Source organism: Syngnathus leptorhynchus, chromosome 6, assembly GCF_054491065.1.
Source record: "Syngnathus leptorhynchus isolate UIUO chromosome 6, UIUO_Slep, whole genome shotgun sequence".
NCBI classification, from domain to species: Eukaryota; Metazoa; Chordata; class Actinopteri; order Syngnathiformes; family Syngnathidae; genus Syngnathus; species Syngnathus leptorhynchus.
Window position 1 is genome coordinate 8,088,861 of NC_141200.1, and position 13,999 is coordinate 8,102,859.

At 40.9% G+C, this 13,999-nt stretch overlaps 2 protein-coding genes across 5 annotated transcripts; one reads left to right on the forward strand and one right to left on the reverse strand.

Moving 5' to 3' along the window:
• Positions 1–299: 299 nt before the first annotated feature.
• prr5a (proline rich 5a (renal)) lies at positions 300–9,090 on the reverse strand. Of its 2 annotated transcripts, XM_085915164.1 has the most exons (11): positions 8,723–9,090; positions 6,676–6,806; positions 5,486–5,611; positions 5,073–5,153; positions 4,535–4,583; positions 4,350–4,407; positions 4,072–4,163; positions 3,654–3,794; positions 3,398–3,533; positions 2,945–3,223; positions 300–2,689 (listed from the first exon to the last, which is right to left on the reverse strand). In XM_085915164.1, the coding sequence occupies exons 2-11, from the start codon at positions 6,804–6,806 to the stop codon at positions 2,406–2,408; spliced, it is 1,377 nt and encodes a 458-aa protein (XP_085771290.1). In that variant the 5' UTR covers positions 8,723–9,090; the 3' UTR covers positions 300–2,405. The 2 variants fall into 2 exon arrangements, with proteins under 2 accessions (XP_085771290.1, XP_085771289.1); XM_085915163.1 differs by lacking the exon at positions 8,723–9,090 and having other exon boundaries at positions 6,676–7,700.
• A 790-nt stretch (positions 9,091–9,880) lies between these two features.
• rad52 (RAD52 homolog, DNA repair protein) lies at positions 9,881–13,997 on the forward strand. 3 transcript variants are annotated; one of them, XM_085913760.1, is made up of 10 exons: positions 9,881–10,040; positions 10,152–10,253; positions 10,444–10,537; positions 10,651–10,718; positions 11,421–11,539; positions 11,612–11,687; positions 12,042–12,250; positions 12,388–12,548; positions 13,057–13,260; positions 13,828–13,995. In XM_085913760.1, the coding sequence occupies exons 1-10, from the start codon at positions 9,990–9,992 to the stop codon at positions 13,884–13,886; spliced, it is 1,143 nt and encodes a 380-aa protein (XP_085769886.1). In that variant the 5' UTR covers positions 9,881–9,989; the 3' UTR covers positions 13,887–13,995. The 3 variants fall into 3 exon arrangements, with proteins under 3 accessions (XP_085769886.1, XP_085769885.1, XP_085769887.1); XM_085913759.1 differs by having other exon boundaries at positions 13,825–13,994; XM_085913761.1 differs by lacking the exon at positions 9,881–10,040 and having other exon boundaries at positions 10,149–10,253; positions 10,626–10,718; positions 13,825–13,997.
• The last annotated feature ends 2 nt before the right edge of the window (positions 13,998–13,999 follow it).

The following is a 13,999-nucleotide window of genomic DNA, read 5'->3' on the forward strand; positions in this document are numbered from 1 at the left end:
AACCAAAAACTTGTACTTTTGTAATTTTTTTCTTTTATAAACACATTTTATATCCATTGTCTAGTTTGTCCTTTTAAAAAGCATTGCGTTTTAAGGTTTTGATTTAATTTTCTGGAAACAAATTTTGTATACGGACAAACTGTTAAGTAGCCTATTTTGCATTTTGTTAGACATATTTTTTAAATAAAATAATGGAATTTTAAAATATTGAAAAGGTCAGAAAACTAACAGTAAAGTTAAAGCATGAAAGTAATAATTGAATAATTAACCAGATATAACAAACATAAAAACAAAACAAATGTGAGAACCCACATTTGAAAATTTTATTCAAATCTACATTGTTTCATACCAGGCAAGTATAACAAATTAATAAAAAGTACAACTCCATAGATTGTCCCAAAAAAGTAAAGTACAAAAAGCTTGAGGTAAAACATGTTTTTGTTGCAAAAGATCAATTTTAAAAAAGCCCTTATTATTAAAAGATTCATATCATGACCACTTAATATTTTCCCCCTTAGCTATCTGAAAAACTAACAACGCACTTGTATTTACAAGGTGCAAAATACAGTGTGAGACAACATTCAGGACAATTGTCTTTTGAAATGTAAACAATTAAAAAAAGTTACCATCTGTACAGAGCAAAACAAAAAACAACAACAACAATAAATCCAAGAACACCATCTAGAAAGCAACTTTTTCCCTTTGGACCTCTACAAGCAGCAACATTAAAACAGCCTATTAGCCACATTAGCATAAAATGTTGACCAAATGTAAAAATAACATACGACACATGTTCAAAATGGTACAAATGTAGAAAAGGGGAATGCTTGACTGAGTGGAAAACCCTTGAGTTTTTTTTATTTTTTTTTATTGAATGACATTCCTTTTTTACATTCGGAAAAAAAGGATGATGTGATCCTTATTGGAAAGAAGGCGCTCATTATTATTATTTCACTCAATGGTAGAACACGTGACGATGCATGGATGCCTCTCGCCACTTGTTTGTGAACACAACGCCCATTGCCTAGTAAAAACAATGATTTCAAAATGATTTCATCACACAGACTAAAAAACACACTACACTTGCAGCATTGACAATTATTCTCTCTCCCATGGTGTTTGAATGTTTGTGAAAATACAAGAAAGACTTCCGCAAAACTTTGGAAGGAGGCGTGTCAAGGTAGAAAGGTTTTGGACAGATCTATATTATCAATTTGGGCATTTTGGGGGACATTTGGAAAAGCATACTCATTTTCTATAGTTGCTTTTCTCCAAAGCATTGTATTAAATCTCAAAAAACAATGTGTTGCCTTTTTCGAGACTGGTATCTTTATTTTGATTCTTTTTGAAAACTTCTTTGTTGTATCTCCAATTCACTAACACATTTAAAAACCTGCATCGTTATAGACAAGCATGTTTCGTCAAATTTTGTAACATATATTCTATTTATAAATCATGTATTCCTTTATTTAAAAAAACATGCATCTGCATTTTCTTTTCTTTTATTTTCCATCCAGATTCTGGCTTTTTTTTTCCTTTCCAAAAACTTCTAAATTGATTTAGCATGCATCTAATTTTTTTGTAATTATTCTTTAAGGCAAGTATCTCAATTTTGTTGTTTGTTTTGTTTTAATAGGCACATAGTCATATCTTTTTTATGAAAAGCATGTACAAGCACTTTTTTTGTTTCATTTTTCTGTGTTTTATGTTAAAGCATAAATCTGCTGTTTTATCTTTTTCAAAAGTATGTTTCTAAATTTTGCTTATTTCTTTCAATGCATTTTACTCAGTTTTCAGAAAAAAATAAAACCCCTCGACTTTTTTCTCTCAATCAAACAAAACGGGTGCCAAAAATACAAATGTTGGAGGTGCATGCTTTTTAATGGCCAGTGACCACACGCATCTTCCATTTTTGACCCTTGAGAATGTTTTTGCGCAAAATGATGACTGTTTTTTTTTTGTTTGTTTGTTTTCTTTTACACATGTAGACATACCGTATAAATAAACAGTCATTGGATTTTTGGTCACTAGTTGTTAAGAGTTTGACCTTGGTGGAGGTCTGTGTTCTTTTTTTTGGTGGGGGGTATGAGTTTTTACGGTGTACAGGCAAGCTTCAATTTAGAGTTTTGCGCCTTCAGTGTAGTACCGTGTTTTGCCACAGGTTGCAATTGGATACCATAATATCTTTGCAAATTTCAGTTTGTCTGGAATGTATCGATGAACAGGGGTCCAACTGCTGTTTCATGCCATTAACTTTCAGAATGAAATTATTTCATGGAAGTAGCATAAATGGATGGAGGAAAGGATGGATGGATGGATTCAAAGCAATGAAATGTACTTGTTGAAGTGTACTAACATTAATAATCACAAGTGTGTGTGTGTGTGGGGGGGGTGGGTGCTGGCAGCTACACTGTGCTTTGCCTGCTCTCACAGCCGTAGCGGAGAGCTTCGGAGGAATGAGGCGGGAAGTCGATGAATATCCCGTCCGAGTCGGACTCCGCCGACTGGAGGACTTGTCCGATAATGGTTTCCGGGCTGGATGACTCGCTGAGTGGCGAGCAGGACCCCGCCTTGCCGAGGTCGGTCACGGTGGTGGTGGCCTCGGTGCCGTGCAGAGCCCCCGACGAGTGTAGGATGGATGAGGATGATAGCGGGAGGTCCATGGAGGCGGCTCCTGTCTGCATCATGCCTGTCAATCACATTTATCAGGTCATGGGGGCATTATAGCATTTTTGTTCTGAGCATTGGAAAAGCAACCAGGTTTTTGTGATAGCAGCCTTTTGTTCCACAGCTCACTGACATGTGAAAACGGTGCACAAAGAGGGCGTTGCCAGAAGTATTAAAAAAAAAAAAAAAAAAAAACATTAAGGTGCAGCCGTCTTTAAGGATTTTCATTCTTGTTGGTTCTGACTGGCTGCCGGTAACATAACACATATAAACATACCTTTGAACTGCGAGCCCACGCATAGCCTGTTGGAGGCGGAGCCGGAAAGCTCTGAACTGGCCGCCAGCTCGGCGTAGTTCAACTTCTGCTCCTCCAGGCAAGAGATTATCTCGCAGGCCGAGTGTCGACGGATTCCTCCGCTCCCCACAGAGCCGCAATCGGCATCATACTCGGCCACGGGCGTGAGGAGCAGCGGGATGTTGTAGCTTTTTGATCGGACCACCGGGTTCTTGGACAGATGCTCGGCAGACTTGGACCAGCCCCACTGGAAGCGCTTCTCTAAGGGAGCATATATAAACAGTTATTTGAAAAGGCTATATATATATTTTAGAATTATAATTGACAAATATTTCAGACTTTTTTTTCTTCAAAATATAAAATTCATTTCTTGAAAACAAACTACTTTTTGTTTTACTTCAATTTATATCACCATTAAATACATACTGGCCTCACCCAGAACACAGCAGTGGTCCTCGATGTCGTCTCCAGAGTAAAGCCCGTGAGTGCCCAAGTAGGGTGAGACCACCTTCTGGACCAGCGACTCCAGCCTCAAGTAATCCTCATTTACGCCACGTGACTCGTGAACGCCCTGCAGTGATCAAATCAATATTCGTCAATAACACAAAATGTCATTTTCTGGATGGCAAATTTTTTGGGGTCACAAATGTTGTCACGTTCCATTCACGAGTGTCATCCAGAATGGTGTTACCTGCAGGATGAGCAGCATCTGAGTTACGGAGGGCGGCACTCGCGCCCGGGGACGAGATAGGGCGTCCTCCAACTTGACGCTCAGGACAATCGTGCTCCTGAAGTGGAGCAGAGCCAGCTGACGGACAGATGGCTCCTTACCCTGTGCGCGACAACAGCAACAGAGCTCAGAAAAGTGGTGGATTTGAAAAAGAAAAATTCCCAACATTTTAGTGTCACATTTGCACTGTTGTCCAATCAGATTTCAGGCTTTATGTGTTGCTTTGTCATTTTAATGTGCCCAGATCTTTCAGAAGACAAAACTATGTATGATATATCAGAATGACATTGTGATACTAAGAAGTGGATTAAGTCCCCATTGAAGGCCCAGGTAACATATTTTCCTGCTTGCTGATTATCCTCTTGAAATGCCGGCCTACCTGGACCGGATGGAAAATGGCCTGCAGCATGGACAGCACATCGCAGAAGAAGAAGTCCCACGTCTCGGCCAAAGAGTCCAGTAACTTCTGACCTGCAAGTTGGCAACGGAAATGACACACAACGCCTGCTCCTTATTTGGACCACATGAATTAAAGGGGGCAATCTTTAGTGATCTGTCTTTTTCTGAAAATGTGTTTATGTCAGAGTGACATTATGACGACATGCTATTAAGATAGCCGTGATTATCGTAGTGTATCGCTTTTAGAGGAAATCATACCTTCGTAGAACCTTATTTTGTCCCTCAGGATGACCATACCCTTTGTCAACAGTTGGTTCTGCAACATGAAATGAGAGAAAATAAAACGTCTGCCACCAACGTGTAGAACCCTTGGCTCAATGAAGCTTCAGAAACCCTGGTCTAAAGATTTCATGAAGATTTTTCAGTTGTCCTACTGGGATTACCTGAAGGTATTCGGTGAAGAAGGAACCCAGCTCGGTCTTCAGCAGGTGCCTGATGGAAGAATATTGACTTTATTAGGTGACTTAAGGATGAGAAGCTAAATGTGTCAATTTGTAACCGGCACAAAACAAATGTTTACTTGTCTTCGCTACGTTACAAAAACGGGACATTGCATCTCTTCTTTATTCGTGGGGGCGTGCGTGTGTACTTGACTGTTTCGTAATGAGGCTGTATGTGCGTTAGACGACCGGAGTGTGTCAAGATAATGACATATCTGCCTTGAACACATGGCGCATAAACATCGAGTGCTCAGTCAGCACAATTTGAAGAGAAATTTTAACAACAAAAAATGGAATTAAAAAATTCACAAATGGGACAAAAGTACGTTTACCATACTTAACTAGAAGTACACCTAGTTGTTTTGAGATGAATTGAAATGCCATTAATCTGTTCTAATGCCCGAAAAAAAAAAAGTGTAAAAACATACAGTAATAGTAGAACTAAATAGATTGATTCAATTCATTTCATATATTAACCTACCGGACGCCTTCGTTGAGAGCGTACAGTTCATTGTCAGCCAAACCTTTCTTCTGGAACACAGCGATGACGGCATTGTGGATGCTGCAAGGACACACAAACCCAACTTTGGACAAAAGTTTTGAGTTGTAAGTTTGAGTCTTCCTCCCACAATACGAGAGCATGAACGTTTGGGTCATTGAAGACTCTAAATTGACTCGAGTTGTGAATCTAAATGCTCAGGATGACCATACATATGGATTAATGAATCCATATTTGATTGATTTTCTTTCTCAATCCAACAATGTCCACAATTCTATTGTTCTAAAAGCTGAATTTACAAATTATTGAACTATTTGAAAGAAAGGGATTGGCACTTGTGCGAGGAAGTGTGCCATACGTGACCCAGGAAGGGGTCAAACCCTGACGGGACGTACCTGTTCCAAGTGGCGTTGGCTCCAGCCCTCTTCTGCTTCTCGCCTCTGTCCTCCGGTGAACCCTTGTCACTCTTGGCCAGCTCGCTGAGGCTGGGCGAGCTCATCAGCTTGAGCCGGTGCAGAGTCCTCATAGGAGTCATAGAGGAGGGGCGACAGCAGTAAGAAAAACACACTCGGCAACGTTTACAGTAAGAGACGAAAAGATGAAAAGTCAGCGAGAGAGGAAGCCGCAAAAGAAAGGCTCAGAGGAAAAGTAGGACAGAGTGATGAGAAATGAGAAAGTAGGATGGGCGCTGCCCCGAGGTCTCAGAGAGGAGGAGAGAACAGAGGGAGCAAAATGGGTTCCCAAACAATACTGGCATTGATGCCAACAAATATTTATGCAGCACACAGATGCCAGTGCGGTGTAGGCAGCAGCTGAGCAACTGTCACTGCAAAGCTGGGAGGAGGAAGAAGAAGAGGAAGAGGAAGAGAGCGAGCATGGCTCATTGAAAACACAAACAAAAGCAGGAGGAAGTTAAGATACAATAAAGGAGCTCCTCCTGCTTTGTCACGACTCATGCAATAGGAGCGACGATTATGTACGAGGTAGCAATGCTTTTTAAAAAAAAAAAAAAGTACTTTGAAGCTTCTTTGCAGTGCGGGCTACATTCCACATTTACCCATGATACACAGAGAAGTTTTTTTTTTAAATACTTTTCAAAAAATACGAAATAAAAATACATGATGGAAGTCCATTCGAAAATGTTCTTCACAATATGTTCAATGCGCCACCACATAGCTTAGCTGGATATTTGCGAAAATGTTATCGGAAATCACAAACTGAAATATCAGTGTATAAAAGTTTTTATTGACACCCAAATGTTACATTACCAATTGATTGTTGAAGTTGGGTTATAATGTGTTGAATTGGATTATCTTCCATGATGTTATACTTGTGTACAGATTAGATAAATGAGCCAATAATATTATTATATGGGATGTCGTGGTTCCCCTTTCTTTATGCTTCAATAGATTGATGAGTGACTTGACAACACTGGACTGGGCCTTCACTGCACTGCTAGTGTAAACTCAAATGGTTTCGACTTGATGGTCAAGAGATACGGCGGGATTTAACGGCACACGGATAAGTAGATTACCCAGAATCCTCGACTTTAGTGACTATTAATCTTGACGCGTGAGATGCTCACCTCCTGATTGGATGCTCATTGCCAGCGTCCAAGTCCGGGCTCGTGGGAGGCGCCGAGAAGGTGCTGAAGTTGAGGGAGAGGGGTCGGGGGGAGGAGCGGGAGGCGTGCCTCCGCCTGAGTCCATCCAGCATCTCCATATGGACAAGCATAAATGTGTCAAAATATGCCGAGAGCAGGAACATTCCTTTTATTCATTTTTTAATGATCATTTCTTTCTTTTCTTCTTCACATTTTCTTAAAGATCTCTCAAACCTACGAAGCTAATTTATTCGGTGAAAGTTGAATACAGTAGTTTTTACAACACAACTGAATATGCTTGTTTTGAACATAAAACACATTCAAAGACATTAATGGAGAAGTCATATTATAAATTCACAAATAACCTACTTTATCAAAAAATAAATAAATGATAGGCTAGCTATGATGTCTGATGACCAGAAGCTGGGCTGGACTGTATATTTAGCTGCATAGAAGTTAAATTATTTTGTAATACTCTATAATATATAGTAATCCCATTACATCATGTGATTGGTTATTATTTTTTATTCAAGATTTTAACTGAAAAATGTGGTGAGTTATTTTTTTTTGTAGGCGTCATAAATATGGATATGGCCCGTTGGCCTCGAGTTGGATGACCGTGTTTTTAAAGAGTTACTGTACGTGTGCAGTCTTGAGCTACAATATTGTCTGTTATTTCCACATTCACTGGGAGTTTTGCAATATTTACTCAACTTGCACTGCCAGCTAACCACACACACACACACACACACACACACACACACACACACACACACACACACACACACACACACACACACACACACACACACACACACACACACACACTCTGGCCAAAACTAAAAGCATGTATGTGCATGTGCAGCGTGAGAAGAAGGAGGGTATTTCGCATTTGTTCCCTCTCCTTGGTATCCATGTTCAGGTCAACAAGTAGCAACTATGACAAATTTGGCTCGTAAGGCAGCTACATGTTACTACAGAGACAAAACGGTGTACTGGTTGATAACTGGATGCTAGTGCATACTTAGTTACAACAGGTACAAATTTCAAGGTACAGTATTCACTCATCCGAATTAGAATGAAAAAGTAGAAGAATAGAAAATTGCAATTAATTTCATGCAATTTAAAGGAAATTTGCTATATTTTATATATGTATTCCTTGATTTAAAATCATTTGTCATTGTTTTTTTGAGGGGGACATTTAATGTAAAAAAAAACATGAGTGATATCGGCACTAGGCACCGGTATCAATGACTACTCAAGATTCGACTAATCGTAATGGTATCGGTCTAAAAAAAAAAAGAGGTATCTTAGGTACGTGGGTTAATGCATTATGGAAAGCCATCTAAGCTTTTATTTACTTGTCTTGATAAGGATTGAGGCTATTATAGTGTGTGACATTGTCTACTAGCACAGTTTATTCGTGGAGTTTAATTGTCTACTCTATTACTTAACCATACTAGTACGGACCCCTACGCCGGATACTATTAAGGTTATAGTCGTCATGACGCTTCGTTTATTTGGGTGTCTCTCCATAGAAACGCGCCACCCACTGATCAGAAGGGTGAACAACAGTCTGGGATTTTTGTTGTTGTTCTTAAAACAATAACTAACGACGTACTCTTATTTCAATGGAAGTCCACACCTAACATAACACGGGCGTGTTGTCATGTCTTAAATCAAAGGTGAGGTTGGAAGCCAGCAGAGACGCCACGCCAGTCTGGGGGGGGGGGGGGGGGGGGGGGGGGGGGACTTTCTGCAGCCCTCCACCCCCGTTCCCTTCTCCTCTTTGTCTTTTACGATAACATTTTTTACGATCACAAGATTGCTTTCCCGGCCTAGCGCAAGCAGTCTGCGACCCAACCCGTTGTGATTATTCAACACAAAATGGCCAATCAGACTGACGCGCGTGCAAACAACAGTCCACATTGATCCAAGAAAAGGAATGTTTAAAGGTGTTCCACGCACACAAACACCTTAAAATGCATCCAAAAATGCGTTCCAGTCAATCTAAAGTTGCCACGCTTACCGTTCAGTATCCTGTCGCCTGGTCCCAGTCAAGATGACGCGTGCATACAGCTCCGATGTCAGGTCGGTTCCGTCTGGGCTCATTGGTGGCTCACCGGGGCTCGATCCACCGTATGGAGCTTCCAGTCAGGCATCGGGCGGGCTATGGGTCCGGTGTGTGTGGTCTTTTAGAGGGGGAGGAAGAGGGGGAGGTAGCAGTGGTACGGATAGTGTAGTGGAAGAATAGGGAAGACCGCGGAGGACTCATTCATGAAGCATGCGCTTCAGACCGCTCTCGCGCGCGCGCCCTCGCTTTGTTTTGACGAGATACACGCGATCCCGCTGCTGCTACCACATGAACGCGCGGCGGTGTCTATTTCGGCAAGGGGGGAAATAGTGCTGTGGTTTACGAGAGGAGATGTGGACGAAACATACAGAAGGAACAGTTGCGTACGCATACACGCGCGCGCACACACACGCGCACCAATACATGCGCGCACACACGCGCACACATACACGCGCGTGCACGCGCGCCCATAGACGCGCGTGCATGCACACACGACCCTAATCTGCAATATCACATGCAGCCATCTGTCACTGCACGCGCATATTTTGAAATGTTTTTATTTATCAAAAGTCCTCTCGCTGTTTTGGTTCTAATTATTCTTAGAATTACATTGAATTCCACGGCCCCGTGCATTCATGTTTGTGTGCACTCAGCAAAACAGCACTTGTTTGCGTGTCGTGTGACATTTAATCTGCTTTTATTGGATCAGAGGGGCGCACATTAACATACTTTAAAGATCAACGACAAAGCGGAGTTGTTGCTTTCTGAAAGCCTATTTCCCATTTGTATCAGTATTTTTTTTGAGAACACGCGTGAGAAGATAAAGAACATTATGAATGGTCATAACTTTGCAAGATTGATACAATAACTCCATATTGATTCAGTGGCACGTTTAAAGCTTTATTTTTCTAAATCTTGAACGCTCAACAAATCCAATTTCTGTACGTGTTATCTGTGCAGGAAGTGGGAATGTCGGGATGAAAAAAAAGAAAAAAATCACGTCACTGCGGTGACACAATTACACATTTGTGAACTCTCTTCCTCCTGAGTTAGTCATGCATTTTGCCTTCCTACCGCTTGAGGCAGTAACGAAGCATTCAAAGCGCAATGAAGCCACGACGAGCAGAACAAGACGCCGCGCCATGAATTTTGAAATGTTTTTACCTGTAGCTTCACTCTTCTGATTCTTGTCATTTCTCTTTATCTCCAGCGCGCTTTTAAAATGTCCAACACTTCCGAGGAGAGAATGTCGTCTCCCAAGCGCTTTGGCCAGGTACGAAAGACATGACGAAACAATTTAGTAGAGTTTCTCTTCCAAATGAACGTGTGTACGCTGCACAATGGAAATAAATGCAACTAATTCTTACTTATTTCTACATGTCAGTGTGCTTACACAGCCGAGGAGCAGCAAGCTGTGCACAATGCACTGCGACAGAAGCTGGGGCCAGAATTTATCAGTACCAGAGTCGCTGGAGGAGGACAGAAGGCATGTTTTTAAGATGAAAAAACAAACATTTCAAAAAGAGTTGTGCATTCCCTTTTCTATCATTTAAAACTGATTTATTGCATTTTCTTTTTAAGTCTTTTAAAACGTCCCTGCATCATAAGTCCCTTAAATAGTCTGCAAACAATGAACAGAGTAGCTTATAACAGATTTCACCATTTTATTGTTGAAGGTGTGCTACATCGAGGGCCACCGTGTGATCAGCCTGGCCAATGAGATGTTTGGATATAACGGGTGGTCTCACTCCATCTCGCAGCAGACCGTCGGTACTGGATACTTCTGTCTCTAGCTGTCTTCTCTGTTGCCATAGTAATCTGTTTCCATGCCAACCACCATGCTCTGTATCTTAACCAGCACAGCCTCCTGTTTGCCTTTGTAGACTTTGTGGACCTGGTTAACGGGAAGTATTACGTTGGGGTCAGCGCTTTTGTCAAAGTACAGCTCAAGGTGGGGAATAAATTGCAATCACACCCTATTCACTTTATGGTGGCCTATATAGTGGGTTTGCCATTTTTAGTACAGTTTGAATCTAGTGAATATAGCTTATCCCATGTCCTGTATAGTGTATCTCACAATGCATCTTAAAATATAGTGAATAACTGACAGGCACTAGAAAAGCAATATATTCCATTATTCATTGCGTTGTCACAAATTATTTTTGATGTAAAGAGAGCAATGCGTCACAACATTGATTCACATAAAATACTTCCATGTGCTGCAGTGGTAGTGTGCCTTTGCAGCTTAAGTCATTCCATGATCATTTTTTTTTATATCTGTAACTCACAGATCAACTTTCCTCACTCAACCTCTTTGCTACGTGTTTTTATTTCCAAAAAAAAAAAAAAAAGAATAGCACTGCAGTTTCCAGAAAAAAAGCCGATTGTTCCATATTCATAGACATAGGTCTGCAGCTGCAAATCTTTTGTACACCAGGCTGGCATTATTCCTTTTATAAATCCCTCCTTCAGTATACTAAAATCAATGTTTACACTCAACTTAAAAATAAAAAGTTCTTGTATTTTTTTTCCAATATTTAACTTGACTTATAGAACCCAATAGTAAAACACTCTAAATGTATTATTCATTTGACTACATAGTTTGCTGTGACGATCATCATACTGTATCTATGTGTCTTGTTTTCTGCTCCAGGATGGAGCATTCCATGAAGATGTGGGCTACGGAGTAAGCGAAGGACTAAAGTCGAAGGCTTTGTCCCTGGAGAAAGCAAGAAAGGAGGCTGTCACCGATGGCATGAAGAGAGCGCTCAAGTACTGGAAGGTTACCATTCAACTTTACACAATAGTTGCTGTCTGAGTTTTTATCTCTTGTTTTGTATTTAGGTGTTTCGGGAACGCCCTTGGAAACTGCATCCTAGACAAAGCGTACCTTCAGGCTATTAACAAGATCCCCAAGCAGGTAAGAGACATTGGGAATCATTCATTTATTCAATAACCACCATATAGGAATTTTATACAGTATATGGTGCTGACATTAAAGTCACAGACACTAATGTAGAGCATGTGTATGGTGACCACATTTAATAACATTGATTTAATTTTCATCCGATTAAGCGATCAGATAAAATGATCCTTTCCCAAAGTACTCAAAAGTTGCAGCCCTTGTCAGCTGATGGACCTTACCTAATAAATATTCAAACAATAAATAGCTTTTACACAACTGCCATCATTTAAAGTGCCTCTTATTATCGTTCAGATGCTCGAGCAGACAGAATGTATGTATCCTTTAAGGAAGCTTTTTCCATGCACGTAGCCACTGCCCGCTCTGGACCCGGCCCAGACCAAGCGCTCGGAAAGCGAGCCCTCCGTAGAGAAGGCTCGTTTCTGTAGCCTTTTGCGAGAGGACAAACTGGGGGCCGCCATCTTACCAGCGGAGCCTCGAGTGAGCAACCAGATAGAGCGCTACTCCGAAACACACACCCCTGACGCTCAAGACCTTCAAAGCGAGGGCGAAAGCTCAAGGTAAACACCCCGAGTCCTCCTCTGTGCCGACCCCGTCTATCTCTCATGTCACATTTGAAGAAACCTGGAACAAATATGAAGATTTAGGTTATTAATACAGGTCAGTCATTCTGATGGCCCACCGCTGCTTTTCCCAGACAGACGTTAGCGACGTCAGAGTCGCACGCGGACCCCAAGCATCTGCGTAAACAGCGGCAGCAGGAGTTGCAGCAGAAGTTCCGCAGGGAGATGGAGGCAAAGAGGCAAAAGCAGGAGGACAACCAGGCCGAGAACGTGGAACACCTCTTCAGAGAAGGAGGTGATTGAGTCAGTTGACTCAAGACTCGTGTGATGGCCTATCTAAATGTTTGCTTGAAACACGGCGCATTTAAAAGCTAAATCTCAAACGTTTTCCTCAACAAGGCTCTCAGTCCCTGTTTACTGCAATAGTTTCGCCTGAGATCTCTTTTTCAACTGCAGGTGGCAGTCTTGTGCATTTAGGAGAGCTGGAAGCAGTCATTCTGGTGTGATGTGGTCAAATAAATAAAAGTCAAAGTCATGTAGGTTCGCGACACAGAAACGACAATATTTCATGACTTTAGAATTTCATGCTGATTGTAGCTGTTCATTTCTTTTCTGGTTAAAAAAAATGGTTCTCTTTTGCTTTTGATTCAGGCCTCGTTATTATTAGAATACTCGGCGGGCCAATAAAAATAATAATGAGCTGCAGTCTTTGGATATCCCTAATTTAGATACTATATGTGCCTTGGTGAGTCCATTACAATGTCATCATCCAGGTCAGGTATGTTCACAATCTATCTCCGCAGATGATCTAGAACTCTGGAATTTCAGCCTGAATGGAAGGGTGGAGACGGATGTCCCCTCGAGGGCATCCTGCCCAAGCACGCCCAGCAGACACATGATGCAGACACGCAGAAAGACGCCACAAAGGTCTGCCGTGAGAGCCCCCGAGCAGCAGGAACAGCAGTCGCAAGGCAGAGGTCACTCGGGAATGCATCAAGCCAGAACAGGTTAGATGAGAGTGGGCAGTTTGATTTGGGGGTCTCTTCTTTAATCCAGCCCACTTGAGCCTGTTGAGTATTACAGTTAATTAGGTGTTTTTTTTCCCTCTGTAAAAATTTTCATTAATCTATTGTGTTAATTGCTTTAATGACTGTTAAGTGAAATAAACAATTATACATTTAGCATTCTTTACACAATTAGTGAATTTATATATATTTACTATAAATAATAAAATGCAAAGTGACCTTCAAACATTTTTAAAGATAATTAACATTCTATGGATGGATGGATTTTTATATAATGTATTATTGATACAAACATAATTGTTTATAAATTAAATAATTTCAAAATATTGTAAATAAAAAAAGGAAAGTGATAAATTGTTTTGATAATTTCACAGATTTAGAAACATATACTTTGACTTTATAACCTTATGTACAAAGTTGCGTAATCTGTCCATTTTAAAAATCAATTATTGGCTCCTTGGAAATCCGTTTGCCCACCGCTGTTGTATTTTATGCACTTCCTTGAACTTGAATACACTTTAATCATCTTATATGTCCACTTTCCAGCAGAAACTTCAAGTCCGTGCCGAGCAGGGCAGTTTATGAAAAAACGCAGACTGGATACATGACCAAGACCTCACTCATTCCAATTGTAGTTCTTTTTCTAAATTCATGAGGCCGTGCTTCGATGCACTGCTGCATGTCAAAAGGTTGTACGTTTTTGATGAATAAAATAACATTC